Source organism: Lonchura striata, chromosome 5 (assembly GCF_050655825.1).
Source record: "Lonchura striata isolate lonStrDom1 chromosome 5, ASM5065582v1, whole genome shotgun sequence".
In the NCBI taxonomy this organism is placed as follows: Eukaryota; Metazoa; Chordata; class Aves; order Passeriformes; family Estrildidae; genus Lonchura; species Lonchura striata.
The window spans coordinates 17,249,479-17,264,140 of record NC_140707.1 but is presented as its reverse complement, the minus strand read 5'-3'; the positions used below and the strand labels follow the sequence as shown (position 1 = coordinate 17,264,140).

The 14,662-nt window shown below is 39.8% G+C and overlaps 1 protein-coding gene across 15 annotated transcripts in view; it reads right to left on the bottom strand.

Annotated features, from left to right (window-relative positions):
* Positions 1-14,662, bottom strand: part of NAV2 (neuron navigator 2) — a 381,846-nt gene that overhangs the window by 15,337 nt on the left and 351,847 nt on the right. For all 15 annotated transcript variants that reach the window (XM_085579845.1, XM_085579846.1, XM_085579848.1 and 12 more), the window contains 8 exons: positions 11,802-11,854; positions 10,491-10,514; positions 10,307-10,381; positions 6,848-6,931; positions 6,115-6,226; positions 5,636-5,781; positions 2,870-3,042; positions 858-1,011 (listed from right to left, as the gene is read on the bottom strand). In XM_085579845.1, the coding sequence (XP_085435971.1) occupies positions 858-1,011; positions 2,870-3,042; positions 5,636-5,781; positions 6,115-6,226; positions 6,848-6,931; positions 10,307-10,381; positions 10,491-10,514; positions 11,802-11,854 (821 nt within the window). The remainder of the gene's footprint in view (positions 1-857; positions 1,012-2,869; positions 3,043-5,635; positions 5,782-6,114; positions 6,227-6,847; positions 6,932-10,306; positions 10,382-10,490; positions 10,515-11,801; positions 11,855-14,662) is intronic.

Below are 14,662 nucleotides of genomic sequence, written 5' to 3'. Positions count from 1 at the left end.
TTAAAATGTCCTTTCTATGAAACTTTTCAAAGAATCTTAAAATACTTAAATATGTGGGACTTGAATAATGCTGAAATGCAGCTACATTAAGGCAGAGAGCATGGAAACCTTTTGACAGCCAACAAAATGCTGTCGTGGGGTGGAAACAGCTGCAGCTGAGTGCAGCAAAGTCAGGTGTTGAAGCTGCCTTTTAGTGATGCTGCCTTTTTGAGTGTTGTGCAGGGGGGTTTTAGGTCTTGTACATGGCAGTCAGAGGTTTTAAGATGGAGGGATTTGGGCCTGCCCTGTCCTCCCTCTTTCTCCTTCCTTACCTCCATGTTCTTGGTGATGTTGGCACTCACAGATTGGTTTAGAGCAGAAAAGCACCATTTAATATAGGTAATAGGCATTGGGGAAAAACTGTAACCATGTAACACGTAATGTACCATATAAAAGATAGAAAAGCACCATTTAATATAGGTAATAGACATTGGGGAAAAACTGTAACCATGTAACACGTAATGTACCTTATAAAAGATAGAAAAGCACCATTTAATATAGGTAATAGGCATTGGGGAAAAACTGTAACCATGTAACATGTAATGTACCATATAAAAGAGAGCAGCAGCCCTAGGTGAGGGGAGAAGCAGTCGGGAGTCAGAGAGGATGTCAGGGTGTGTGTGTGCCTCTGCCTGAGCTGTGAGCAAACCACAGCAGCTCCAGAAGAAAATCTTTTAGATAACTTGCAATAAACTGCCTTGAGACCGGACAACAGAGACTGCTGAGCCTTTCTTTGGAAGCACGGGTTGGAGGAGAGACTTTTCCACCACACGGAGCCACCCCTGACCTAGAGGTGAGCTCTGGCAGCTGCTCCTCACCTGCATCCTGTTCATGGCCTCACGCAGCTGGTCCAGCTGGTGGGCAGAGCTGAGGGCCTCCAGGCGGATGTCCGTCAGCTTCATCTCCTTGTCGCGCAGCTCGTTGCGCAGCTGCAGCACCGTCTCGGCCTCGCTGTCCGCGCACTCCGAAATCCTGCGGGAGGGACGCCCACAAAACGCGCTCGTTCCTCCCCTCCCTCCTGCTTTTGTCAGCAGAAAAGGAGTTGTTCTTTTTATCCTGCTCGAAGCAGGTAGCACTTTTGGCTTATTGAATTAGTGATGCTGTAAATCAGGTATTAAACGGGCCGTGGAAATTTTAGAGTCTGATGAAACAAAGGTGTCTGAGGGTTATTTTCTTTTAATCGGCATCCGAAACAGAATTCTCTGAAATCACCTATACTGGATAGTCTTCATTTTTTTTTTTAATGGTAGTTGCTGTAAAGGAAAACTTCTAAAGCCAAAATTTAAATAAATTAAGGGGGTTGCAGGCATTTAACAGCAGTTGGTTGGAGATTGATGAGTTCACAGACAGATTTAAAGCTCACCAGGTGTGCACAGCTGGGTTTCCCTGAACTGCTCTGGAGGGCTTTGGAACTCTACACCTATTCAAGCATGATAAATTCCTGCTTGCTTTAAAGAACATATGCTGAAAAAGTTTTCAGTGGCATTTTTCTTCCCTCCACCCACCAAAAAAAAAAAAAAATCTGAGTGAGTTAACAACATTTCAGCACATTTGTAACTGCATCTGTACAAAGAACAACCACACAGCTGCACACTTTAAGGGAGATTTTACCTAACATGTCTTTCCCTGATCAGTTTCATGGGTTTTCCCCACCAAAAAGCCAATTAGCCAAAAGACACCAGTTTTACTCGTGCTCTATCCTTCCCCCAGTTCACATATTTACTCTTTGTTCACGTTTATCCTTTTGGCTTCCATAGCAAGGTGAGGTGAGATGTACCCACACAGCATTTTGGCTGATGACAGATGGGATCATCATTTGACAATTTTCTGGCCTGAGAGTTGTAAAGCACAACTTGCTGTAGTCACCAGAAACGCACTGAGTTAGGCTCAAGAGACAGAAGAAGCTTTGAAACAAAAATCATGGAGGATTATCTTCTGCTACTGACATTTCATCACTGTTCTACAGCTGGAAACTATTGCTATTGTTCTCACCTCTTCATGTGAAAACAAGTGGAGGGGAACTACTCCATTGAATTTGTTCTGAAATCAGGCTGGAAGCTCTGCACGACCTCCCAAGGTCAGGAGGCTGTCTGCTAATTACAGGTTTCACAAAACTGCCTGTTACAACTTTCTGTATTTTTTTATCCTGCTCAAGTGACAAAGCTACTGATGGAATGAACATAAAAGCTGTTTTACTGAATTTTCCATGTACATTCTAAAATGTGAGTTCGTACTCAAAACAGCATGGCAAGGGAATTGTTAAACTTTATTTCACAGGTGGCCATGGAAAGGACCATGCAGAGGTGGCTGGGGAGCTACAGAAGGGAAGAGGAGTGGATCATCTTCATCCACCAGGCATAAGCAGCTAGCTAACATCTAACTGTATCATTCATCTGTATCACTAAACCACAGTGTTTGATTTCCTTTCCTTTATCTGAATTTGTCAATAGAATTGGGAACTTATCATCACAGATTAATACAGTATGTGCTGTGTTTAGACAAGAGAAACAAAATCCCAGCTTTGACCTGGTTTGTTTAATTAACAGCAAAAGATTAAATTAATTTTTCACCTCAAGGTTATAAATATTCTTGATACTCAGTACATTCTGCTGAGAGAGCAACTCAGTGAAATATTCACACTTCAGCACTGACACAAAGATTTTTAGGTTCCTGGACACTAATGGAAATGTACTGGGCTGGGAGTCAGCTCATGCATCTTTAAATCTCTGAATACATTAATTCAGCATTTCTGTCCTCTGCCTTTCCTCTACCAATGCAGCAAAATGCCTTCCATGTCGTTTTCTGTCTAAAAATGATAAAAATCACTTACAGGGAATTGGAATGGGAAGCTCTCAGCAGTGGTGTTGAAACAGTGGTGTTGTGGTGTGGTAGCTTTGGTGAGGAAGGTAAGGAAGAATCAGTCATCTCCTCAATGTCTGAATGAGAAGATGCTGACTTGGGAGATTTCTTTTTCCCAAAAGCTTGCTTGAAGGAGCTGCGTAACTGGGAAAAAAAAAAAAAAAAAGACCACATCATTAAAAGTGAAACCAAGCAAAAAAAGCCACCGAGTAAAAACTCTCAACATGCAAATACTCCAGATGCTACAGCCATACTCACATACACAGTAACATGGGTGAAAAATAAGAAAGCTTTTTTTCCCTTAACTATTTTACCAGATTAATAAGGTCAATAGGAGTGGCTATGGATGCTTCCTAATTTTTAAGCACTATTTGACAGCAAACTCTGTTCAGTGCAACAAGCTTTACAGCAGCATGGTGACAGCTTGCAGCTGTGCTGGCCCGGGGCCCAGCCCAGGTCAATGGTGCTGGCAGGGTTAGTGGTGTCAATGGGGGGTTAGCTTTGTACCTCCGAGTTTAAAGTAGGTCCTCCTTACCTCATTGACCTGCCGGAAGAAGTGCAAGCAAAAGGAAGTGGGGGAAGGAAAAAAAACATGTTTTAACAGATAAAGCCACTGATAAGGGAAGTTTTGGATTTCTGAGACAAACAAGACCAATGATTAACAAACACTTACTTCAAAACCAGAACACTGTATTTTCCAAAACCAGGTGTCTCAAACCACATACTGCCATTTTTTTGCATTATCTGAGGAAGACACCCGATCCAAACTCTCTTAACTACTTAAATTACATTTTCTCCTTAGCTCAGGCAGAGTGCTTTGGCTAAGAGCCAAGTTAATAATGTATTTTTCCTTGCAGGAACAGGTATTTCACCATGTGGAAAGACTGCAACTTCTCTACCTACCTGCAACTAAAATAGCCTTCAGTAATGTGACTGCCATTTTCTGAACAAGAATTCATATTCATGTCATTAAACTGTTGTGACCCTAAAGTTACAATTTAACAGTAGTGTTCAAGAAGCATTGGACAATGTTCTTAGATATATAGTTTCACTTTTAGGGAGCCATAAAAGTTAAACCCCCATGGAAACAAGGTCTGGACTTGATGACTGTGCTCCCACTCAGAATAACCCATGTCCACCTTTTAATGCCATTGCAAATTACATACTCTACACAGGCTGGCTTAATATGAACTGAAAGCAGTTTTTTTAAGCTAGACAGACTCCTACAATGAGAACTGTTGAAACTCTGATGTTTCAGCTCTGAATGGACATCTGCAATGCTTCTACACAGAACACAAAGACCTTGGCTGAGAACTTCCTTAGCACTGGTGGAATAAAGAATGTGTGAATTAGATTCAAGTCACATATTCTTCTCTGTAGTGTTTTAATTCCCAATCTTCACAGCAATGATGTACTCAATTTTAATAACAACATAAAAATACTGTCCTATATCTTCTACTTCATGAAAAATGTATTTAACTTTATAATAAGAAAATGTTCCCTTAACCATCTTCAAAAATAGTTATATGATGAATGAGAAATGTAGGCTGATGTAGGACCATATCCACTAGGTTACAATAACAAAGAATAGAAACTAAACAAGAATTTTTAAAAGTGTTTTTCTTAACCAAGGCATAATGGCTACATAAGTTTTGTGTCACAAACAAAGGGTTGCTGGAAATTTAAAAGTTACAGCAATTTACTTTGTCTGTATACTAACATACAGTACAAGAAGGATTTGAACAAGATGTTGTTTCCATTCTACCAATTATTTAAGGGACAGAGTGGAAATGCTTTTGTGAAGCAGCTGGCAATAGCAAAAGATACCAAAATGAAATCTCTGAGGTAAGAGAGAAATATACACAAGAACTTGTTCAGGAAGCTCATTCTTACAGTTCAGGAGTTTCATCAACATTTCTGAGAATACTGCGCAAATACAAATGAAGCTTTATCCAGCTCTAAGCACATTTTGCATCTCTACAGATTTATCTGTACACCCAAGAGATCCAGGGAGATTTAAATTCAGTGGGAAGAAAAGGGTGGATTGTTTTACTGGCTACAATACAGGATCTAGGGACTTCAGTCCAGACTACAATCAGACTAGGTCACTAAGGCAGTTATGGTCTAATTGAAAATGGAGTTGAAGATAATGTACCTTTCCTCCAGTACAGGGTACCTTGTACATAGTACATGATGAGCAAAGAGGGAAAAATGGGAAAGGACAGGTAAGTAATGCAAAAACTTCCAAAAGATATGTCTGTCATGAAAAATTTTTAAAGATCAGTATTTTTTAGTATTATTCTTAGCAGTCCAGATTCATGCTGGACAAAGAGTTCTTAAATTGTTTAATATGTTCACTTATAAGAAAGGTCTATGAGAGAAAAACAAAAGAAGACTCAGAAGAATGATCTTCTCTTGTGGGTTTGTTTTACTTTAATGACAGATGCCACATTTTCCTTAAGAGACTGAACACCCTATCAGACAGCTATTTCTAATTTAAGACTGGCTTTTCAGCTGTCAAGCTAAAATTTAATCCTATGCAGAGTCAACACAAGGATATACATCACTTGTAAGTGATTTTTAAGCCTTCACAGGAGAGTCTACCCAGGATTTAAGCCGTGCACAGTCCTTGGGCTGACCTGCTGCACGAGGCAGGAAGGAGCAGCCGGGTGGATTTCACCGTGCACGTCCTGACAACGCCACAAAAACCTCAGAGAGTCTGCTAAAACATACTCACCCAGTTCTTCCTCTTCTTTTTCTTGGAGTCGCTCTCGATGTTGCTGCCCACGCTGGAGTGGCTGGTGGCACTGTTGATGCTGGAGACGCTGTCCGAGGAGTGCTGCCTGCGGATCCGCAGCTCCGCGGGCTGAGCAGCTCCAGGACCTGGGGATGAACGGAGGCAGTGTCACAATTATCCAGGAAATCAAATGAATGGCATTCATCATCCACTCCTGAAGGAACATTTCAGGAAACCAGCACTCTGACAATCACTTATCCCCCATGGATGGATTGTGGATTTCAAATCCTTGTTTCTCGTGACGAGATTAAAATCTGAGATGCTTCAATCTTTTCCTTCAGCAATTTATCACAGTGTAAATTAGTGGGTTGCTCTGGTCTCTGGGTAACTCTGATGGTCACATCAGCTATGACCCAGAGGACTGAGGTCTCACTGGAGAGCCCTGGAGTCTCTGTGTGTGGTGCAAAGGTGCCCCTCACCTTTGCAGTTGAGCTCAGGTGTGTTGATGACTCCATTGATGGCAGCCTGAGCAGCAGCATTTTGTTTCTTCAGGAGTTCAATTGTCTTCCTTAACTCGTTCAGTTCCGAGTCCTTGAATAAGGGAAAAAAACATATCATAGTAGACAGGAGAAGAACACCAAAGAAGCTGCCTTTCCATCTAAGTTTTGGTAGTTCATAGTGAATTTATGGAATATATATGCACAAGGAGGTGAAAATGAGGTTTGGGATACCAGGGGAAGCACACCCTCAACAGGCTGCAAAACAACTTGGGTATTATGATACAAAAAAAAAAAAAGCATGTATTCTGTAATGCAGAAATAATGTTTATTCAAGAATACTGTTCAAAAACACAATGCTGCCAGTCTTGTAAGTATTCTTCATGGTCTTTCTTTCAAACACACCCATGTATGGATGCACTGAGATGAAATATATTACAGAAATATGCAGTACTGAAGACTTGTGTCCAAAGCAGCAATTGATAGGAGTAACCTGATCAGTTGCCACAAAATCCCAGTGCAGAAAATCAGTGTTTTATACAAATTATTTTTACATTTTACTCTGTCACCACAGAGGGACCGAGGGACACCAAATGAGGGAGCTAAGTCAAATTGACTTATGTTTGTGACTTTTTCCCCCACACAACTACAGAAGGAGTACAGGCAGCAATGCTGGAAACGGAATTGAAGACTTCCAAACCCTTTTGAAGCTTGCCTTTTGTTCTGCTGTCATGGTCAGGCTCTGCAATCGGATTGTCATGTTCCCCAGGCTCTGCTCAAATGCTGCCACCAGGTGAGCCTGAAATCAAACCACAAAGGAGGAGTCAGTTCTCTTCCCCCAAAAAGGAGCATTTCTGCAGGTATTTATAATCAGTCCACCCAGTGCATGGCACTGTTTGTTGTGTAAATGGTGCAGAAAAAACAACATTACATTACTTAGAAAAGGTCAAATGAGTAGAGCACACATTATGGAAATGCTTGCCAAGAAGATAACATAAATCAAGTCTTTGTATAGAAAAGAGTCAAGTAGAAATTTCCCTCCAACTAAATCACTGTATTCCTTGTGGATAATTAAGGCAAAAAAGATGCTGGCAGTCACAGGGGTGGAGGTTCTCACTGTGTTTGTCCCATCAGGAGAACAGATGCTTTGCCAGATGATGCACCTGCATCTGACTCTCCAATATTTGGGTGCTCCTCGCTTCCAGCCGAGGTCAGCTTGCTGCATATCATACAAAATTCCTGCTGCTTGGCCAATTACCCTCTTTTCTTTTCCCAAGGAAAGAAAAAAAATGTGCTTCCTGGGAAAAGGATTTGACATTCTTCTCCCAAGAAGCAAAGAGAACACAGTGTCCATTACATTAAAGATATCAGCTAGGAATTGAAAATGACTGAGAAGCAATAGGAAGGAAAAGTAGATTGGGAAGATAGAAAAGAATGTAAGAAACTGTATTTCTATAGCCATGACATGGCACTGTTTTATGGGTATTTCATGTGCATACATAACTGATCACAGGTGTATTTCAATATGTATTTGTCTCATTAGCCATAATAATCTACACTACCCATTTAAAAAAATAGCTTTATTTATCCATTAAAAATAATTCTATATGCACAATGACAAGTAAAACGTTGAAATCTTTCCAAGCAGAAAAAGATATTTTCTCACCTAAAAAATACAGAATAGCAAAACCTTTCACAGAGCAATTCCAGACTCATTCAGCAGCAGCACACAGTTGACTTATCCTAAATAACTGTTCTCACATTCACAATGAAAACAAACATGAGCAGTACAATAACATGGGGATGTGCAGCTCTCATTCCCATCAGCCCCTCTGAAAATAAGCAGAGCTGAGACTGTGAGAAAATGGCAAAAAGTAATCCAAATCCTAACACTACACACGTAGGAAAATCTAAATATTTATTTTAAAAACACAGAGTGCGCAGCTTCTGTTGGGGAGGATGAACAGGGAACAACAAAGCTGATATTCAGGGATCCTCAGCAATACTTTCCAAAAGCAAAAAATAAATGGGCAAGCAGGACTGCATGGATTAGTAACAGATACAAACCCTTAATGCTTTGACCTGAGCCTTAAAAAACAGTTGCTCTTTTAACACTGGGTTTTGCAATTATTCCTAATTCAAAATCATTCAGTCAGCTACGGAAAAAAATGTATCTGCATTTTCTATAGCTGGAGCAAAATGTTTTTAAATTCATGCCCTTGATGGCTTGAGAAGCATCAACAACTGCAGTGTCTGTGCAAGAAAATTCAGGAAAAAAACTGTAAATTGAAGACATTAATTTGAATTGTCAAAGTTTTAAATGCCATTTATTAAAGGAATCATGTTTAAAGGCAATGTCCAAGTGTCTTAACTAACAGCATTTATTAATCTCAGTCTTTTTGGGAACAGACCTTGCCTTTTACATGGAAAAAGGATGTTCTCTGGAAAGAGGTGGCTAAAGACTGAAATTTAATACTGGGACAGTTATAGCAACATCTCTGTTGCCAGTTTATGGACAGATCAGGGACAGGCTCAAGTCTGAGAAGTTTAAATAGCATGAATAAAACACTGCAAAATTTTAGCAAAGTGAACTAAGCAAAAATGGAATATTATCAAAATAACAAATGATATGCTTTGTTGGTTTTTTTTTTTGAGAAAAGCCCACAAGAAAACCCACCAAAAAACCCCAAATGACCCCAATCCAAACAAAAACATACAGGAGTGTACACTAAAAACTGTTCTCCACAAAGAGAGCAGTGGTAATGACACAGAAATTCTTGGGCAGATGCAGAGCAGCTGGGCCAGGCAGTCAGCAGCCTGTGCTGAGCACCAGCCCAGTGACCCTGATCTGTGGGAAGGAGAATGCAATAAAGCCAAGGCAGAGCCAAATGAGCTGCTCAGCTGACAAGTTCTTTGTTTGAAGGACACAAGCTGGGTTATTTAACAACATCGTTAAAAACCTATACAAGAGAATCTGGTCCTGCTTTCCCACAAGTAAAAGGAGTTTCTGGGGGAAAACCAACTCCTGTATCCATCCCCTTTGTATTTGAAAGGCAAATATAAGATTTAAGTTTTGAAAGATGTTGGAACTGTTTTCTTTTCCTCTTGGGACAGTGACTAAGTGGTTTCATGCAGCCAAAGCCCTTTTATTTGGTTTCTCTATTATAACTGTTCTTGGCTTTCTGGCCCCATTTTCAAGCTGGATGAAGCACTGTGATGCCTAGAGTGCACAGCACAGATTTCCCCTTGAACCTTTCCTGTGATACTGCTCAGGTGAAACTTGTCCTTTCCTGTCCCAAGCTTTGCACTCCCCCAATTCCAAGAGCTGATGTCAAGGTAAGTCCCCTTCAAGCAGCACATGCTCTGATGTTTATTCATTCCCATAATCCAGGATGTCAGGATGATCTAATCTGCTGACTTTTCATCTCCAGCTTTTTGTTTACTCAAGAATTGCTTATTTTCTTTGCAAGCTTCTGTGTTGCAGATTCCTGCTATCTGTGACTGCAGCACAGAACACACAAATAAATTTGCTCAGGGTCATACAGTATTGCCTCAACACTTCTGGGATTCCAAGTTATTTTTTTTCCCTGAGTGTCTTAAATTCCTTATCCCTCAAATTCCTGACAGGAACAAGCAGAAGTATTGTCTACACTAACAAAAATTCAGGTATCTCAGTTCTTCAGGCTTAACTTTAAAATCAGTTTCCAGAGCCCCTTATGCCAGTATTATTTGTCATGCCACTGACCCACATCTTTATACAACAGAAAAGCATAATGCATTTCACTCCAAGTTTCTATTAACTTTTATTCCTACCAATTATAATCTTTTTCTGTATCTCATCCCACCCAAATGTCAAAGCAAGACACTGTTTATAAAAAAAGACCCTGTCCTCAACGATCTTCTCAGGACCATAAGATGGCTTACACAGGTACAAAGCCAAATTAATATTATAACTCAGTTTTTAAAGAAAGGTGTAAGATAATTTAGTAGAGGGTAGAGGATGCTATTTTTGGACATGTCCCACACATGCATGCAGTTATTTATTTAAACACATCAATAATATGAACTGAATGTTATACACATGAAATCTTTTTGTCACTTAAAAAAAACCTGGGCGGTCATTGTTGCATTAAATGCATTCCAGGTTAATGTTTGCTCTCAGAGCTGGACTCACATTAGCAGTTAGCTGAGTTGTCAGAGCTGACACTTTTTCTTGGGATGCATCCAATTCTCTCCGCAGCTTGCGAATCTGTGGGTTTTGAGAGAGCACTTTAGTGCATCATAACAAGGAGAAATAAACCAGCAAGAACCACAATGCACAGTGGCATTCATGCTTGTGAAAGAGGATGTGCTCTTACCTCTGACTGGCACTTCTCTTCAGGCTGTAAAACAAAAGGAAGTATGTGAGGATATTACCACACAACCAGCCCGACAAATTGATGCAAATTATCTTTTTGTATTTCAAGAACTCTAATGTGAACTCGTCATTTTGGATTCCCACATCCATATTCAGTCTAATTTAATCTCCTAATTTATTCACTCTCAAGGAAAAGGCAAATAGGCTCCTGGAGGTACTTCCTTCTGCAGGAAGGAAGCAATCTGGGTTCCACCTCAGCCTGCTGACCAGTGCACCACTGCTCTCAGTCACAGATGTGTGACGAAGTCCTGGCTCTGTCCATAACTGCACAAGGCTCTGAAGAACCAGGACTGCCACAGAACTTGGTTAATCCTGGGCAATTCCCTTCGTCCCACGCTCATCTCTCCATGGGAAGGAAGTTCCATTTTTGCATTCCAAAGTGATGTGGAAAAAAAAAAAAAAATTAAAAATTCCTCCCGCTTGGGTGCTGCCCAGGCACTTTGGCAATGAAAAAGTGAGGAGACAGATCCAGCTGTGAGGATGCCAAGTGGATGTACTGACCATCCACTGTGGTCAGCATGATAGAACTGTGGCTACTGTGGCCTGTTTCTAACCACAGTTATCAGCTATGGAGAAATATGGGACAGGAAGTCACACACTCCACTGTTCCTAAGAAAACATGCCCACAACCAGCCACCAGGAAAATTACACCTATTAAACACATTACTGGGGCCACTCGTGCAGCAAGCACAGGAACATGAAGCTCTGAGTGCTCCCCTGCTATTTGCAAACTCCAGTAAGCCTTATTTTAGGATCAGATAACCAAAATGAATACATGTGGAGAAAATGTTACTGGCACAGTGACTAAATTGCCTTTTTTCAGAATTATTAGTATTTGGTGCATGGAAAAGTGAACTTAAACTTCTTTAGTAGTAAATAATTAATATAAGGATGGGATGACTTTATTCAGCAAATTTTGGGATGCTGTAAGTAATGAAGTTCATATCTCCACATATCTACTGAGGTGCTTTGTAGCAAAACCTACTTAGCACAGCATAAAATACAGACTCAAAAAAATCAATGGCTGCCTTTAGGCCATTGAAGTCTGTGTTTAATGTGCTAAATATCCACAGGCATCTTCAAACATAAACATCTTCAAGAACACAAACCTTCTTTTCCTAGCTAGCATTCAGAACTCAGTCAAATGAAAACTGCTTTTTTCCTGCTCCTTGAATGGCAAAACTAGCACAGCAAGACCAGCCAATTCAATAATCTTGATGAATAAATAAACATTTCATTTCATTATACTCACTGTAGAATAAATAGATGATGTACTGGACACCAAAGAGAGAGAAGAACCATGCACTAAAGGAAAGAAAATAAACACAATGAATTTAAGTGCACTAACCACAGGGTAGAATCATCATAAATCATCCACTGTCAACCACCAGTCTGCTGAAGAAATACTTTCACAAATTTCATCATCCATAATATATTTAGATTATTGTACCAATAATGTATGGTTTGAAACATGCATTTCCAGCTGATACAATCAATAACCTTGGATTTGGTAAAGCTTTTTAAAATTCTCATGATACTTTTTTTGGGGGGGAAAATTAGGTGTGGTCAAGAAAGCTTACAAAAGTTTTGATGAAGGTCTGTTCAGAGATAAATATTTCTCTGGATAGTTTAAATTAAAATTCTTGCAAAAGGGCTTACTCAAGTTTAAAAAGAAAACCCAAGAAATGCAGAAGGGATTACAGAATTAAATCTAAGTATTTAATCTTCAATTTCAGGTGAGATTGAGGTTTTTTGGGTTTTTTTTTTTAAAGCAGCAGACCAAGATAGGAATGTCCTGAGAAAACACAACACCCAGCTCCAGTGTGTAACCAGATGCTCAAGGAAAAGATGTGGAGGACCCAAGATAAAAAAACATTGTCTAATTTTGGGGCTGTGAATTGTCCTCTAAATGCAGCTGTGTCTTCCTTCTGCTGACTTAAGGGAGCTCCATCAGTGCATCAATGAGCCCAACATTCCCTTTCCCTGCAGGGTTTCTGGGTCATTCGTTAAAGTAAGGACATTTTTTTTTAACAAGGCAAAGTTGATTCTCTCATTAAAAATTAACAGTGCAAGCATAGCTACAAAACTTCCTGGAAAGGGATTAGTTTCAAGCAATTTTTGCATTTAATCTCAATAAAGGATATACACTGATGACCTAGATGATCTTCAGAGGCTCCTTCTAAGCCTAACTATTCTGTGATACTCAAGGTTGTTACCATGACTGAGGCATCAGGATTTAAATATAGCATAATTTCATTCTTTATTACACTATTGAAAAAAGTACCTGAAGCTATTCTTTCTGCTACTGAAACAGGCAAAATTACTTTTCTCTTTTTTGTATTTTTAGAAACACATAGTACCAAACTGAAACTTTCATTCAAAATTCAGGTAACTGAACACAAACCATATGAAATAGCATAAAATCACTTTTTCTTTCTTCTAAGTCCTCCAGCAAGGAAAAAAAAAGTTTAGAAAAGCTGCCATTTTGCTTTAATTACCTATTGCAATTCTACATTCATAATAAATGGGCTCTGCTTTCCCACTGACGTGATATCCTAAGGCAATACTGGAAAGAGAAGTAAACAAGGTCTAAGTTGGCTTCTGAAGGAATTTTAGACAATTTAGAAAACCCACAAGAAAGTAAGAAGAAAAACCTCACACGCATTTGCTTTCTCCGGGTAATCATATTTTCAATTAAAATGATCTTTTTAGTTAGACATTAAGGACTATCCTGCACTAAGAACATTAAAAATAAGTGGTGTGAGTCAAAGCCAGGCTCTGTCTCATGGTGTTCTGCAGCCCTGGCTGCAACCACAGCCCACCTTCACTGAAAAGAATGAAAAGAGGAGACAGATACACAGTGATTATTCCCCAGGTACATCTTTGCACCTTCTGGGAATCAGCAGAGATGGAAATTCCAGGGGTGGAAACTGCAGTCAGACCATTATTTTGGCTGCTGTGACCTGTCTGCCATTAACTCCCTTAACTGTTACTGAATCCACTGACACATTTTGTCTGTAATAAAAAATTCTCATGTGTTCAGAAATGTAATTCTTTGCAGTTGTTTTAGCCCTGCTGCTGAATCAGTCAGTAAAGTTTCTTGAGTGCCTCCATGCCCCTGTGCTAAGAGAAGGAAAGGATGACCAATCTCTTAATAACAAACAAAAAGTCAATACACATCCCTTCAGCCATCACTTTCCAAGCTGAAGATTTCTATTTTAACTTTGTATCACAGATGTTCTGTGCTTAAGATCTTCTTCTCTCTCTTTTTTACTTGTATTTTCCCCTTAAGATTTTCAAGATGGAAAGCCCAAAGTAAGGCAATATTGCACAAGGCCACAAATGGACTCACACAGAGAATATAATAATATTTTCTGGTCTGCTTCCCTACGTTCCTCCTTGTTGAATTTTTTTCCTAATAGAGATGTAACCAAAAAAGAGCCCTACTAACTGGCCAGAGAGGAAACAGAAACTTTACCATGGACTTGGTCAGACACAACACAGAGTTAGCATCAGCTGGAATTTTTAGGATCACATTGGGACTTAAATACAGGAGAGAAGACACAAAATAAGGGAAAAAAAAAAAAAAAAGAGAAAGAACATGTAACTCTGAGAATACTACTCCTGCCTTGTGAAACACCACCATCACACAGAATCACAGATTTATTTAGGTTGGAAAAGATCTCTAAGATCACCCAGTGCAGCTATTAACCCAGCAAGATCAAGGCCATCAGCAAACCACATCTCCGAGTGCCACATGGACACAGCTCTGCAATTCCTCCACGAATTCGTCATTCACGTGCATCATTTGAACCTGTACATCATTTCAAGGACAACTAGGGAGTTAATATGCTTGTGCAATTTCTTTTTAAAGGATCTGCAGATGGCTACTTGAGGGCTATTTAATTAGGAGCCTGAAGGCAGTTATGCTCCTGCTGCAATCCCTGTTTCTTGCAGCCAGCATGCATCTGCATGCAGCCTACAAACCCAAATTGGTCTGGACCTATTATTTTAAAGCACTGTCAATGCACAGGCAAGCATGTATCATTTTTAATGCTAGAAAAGAAAGCCTCTAGCTGTGACCACCTGCCCAGAGAGCAGAAATAAAAACTG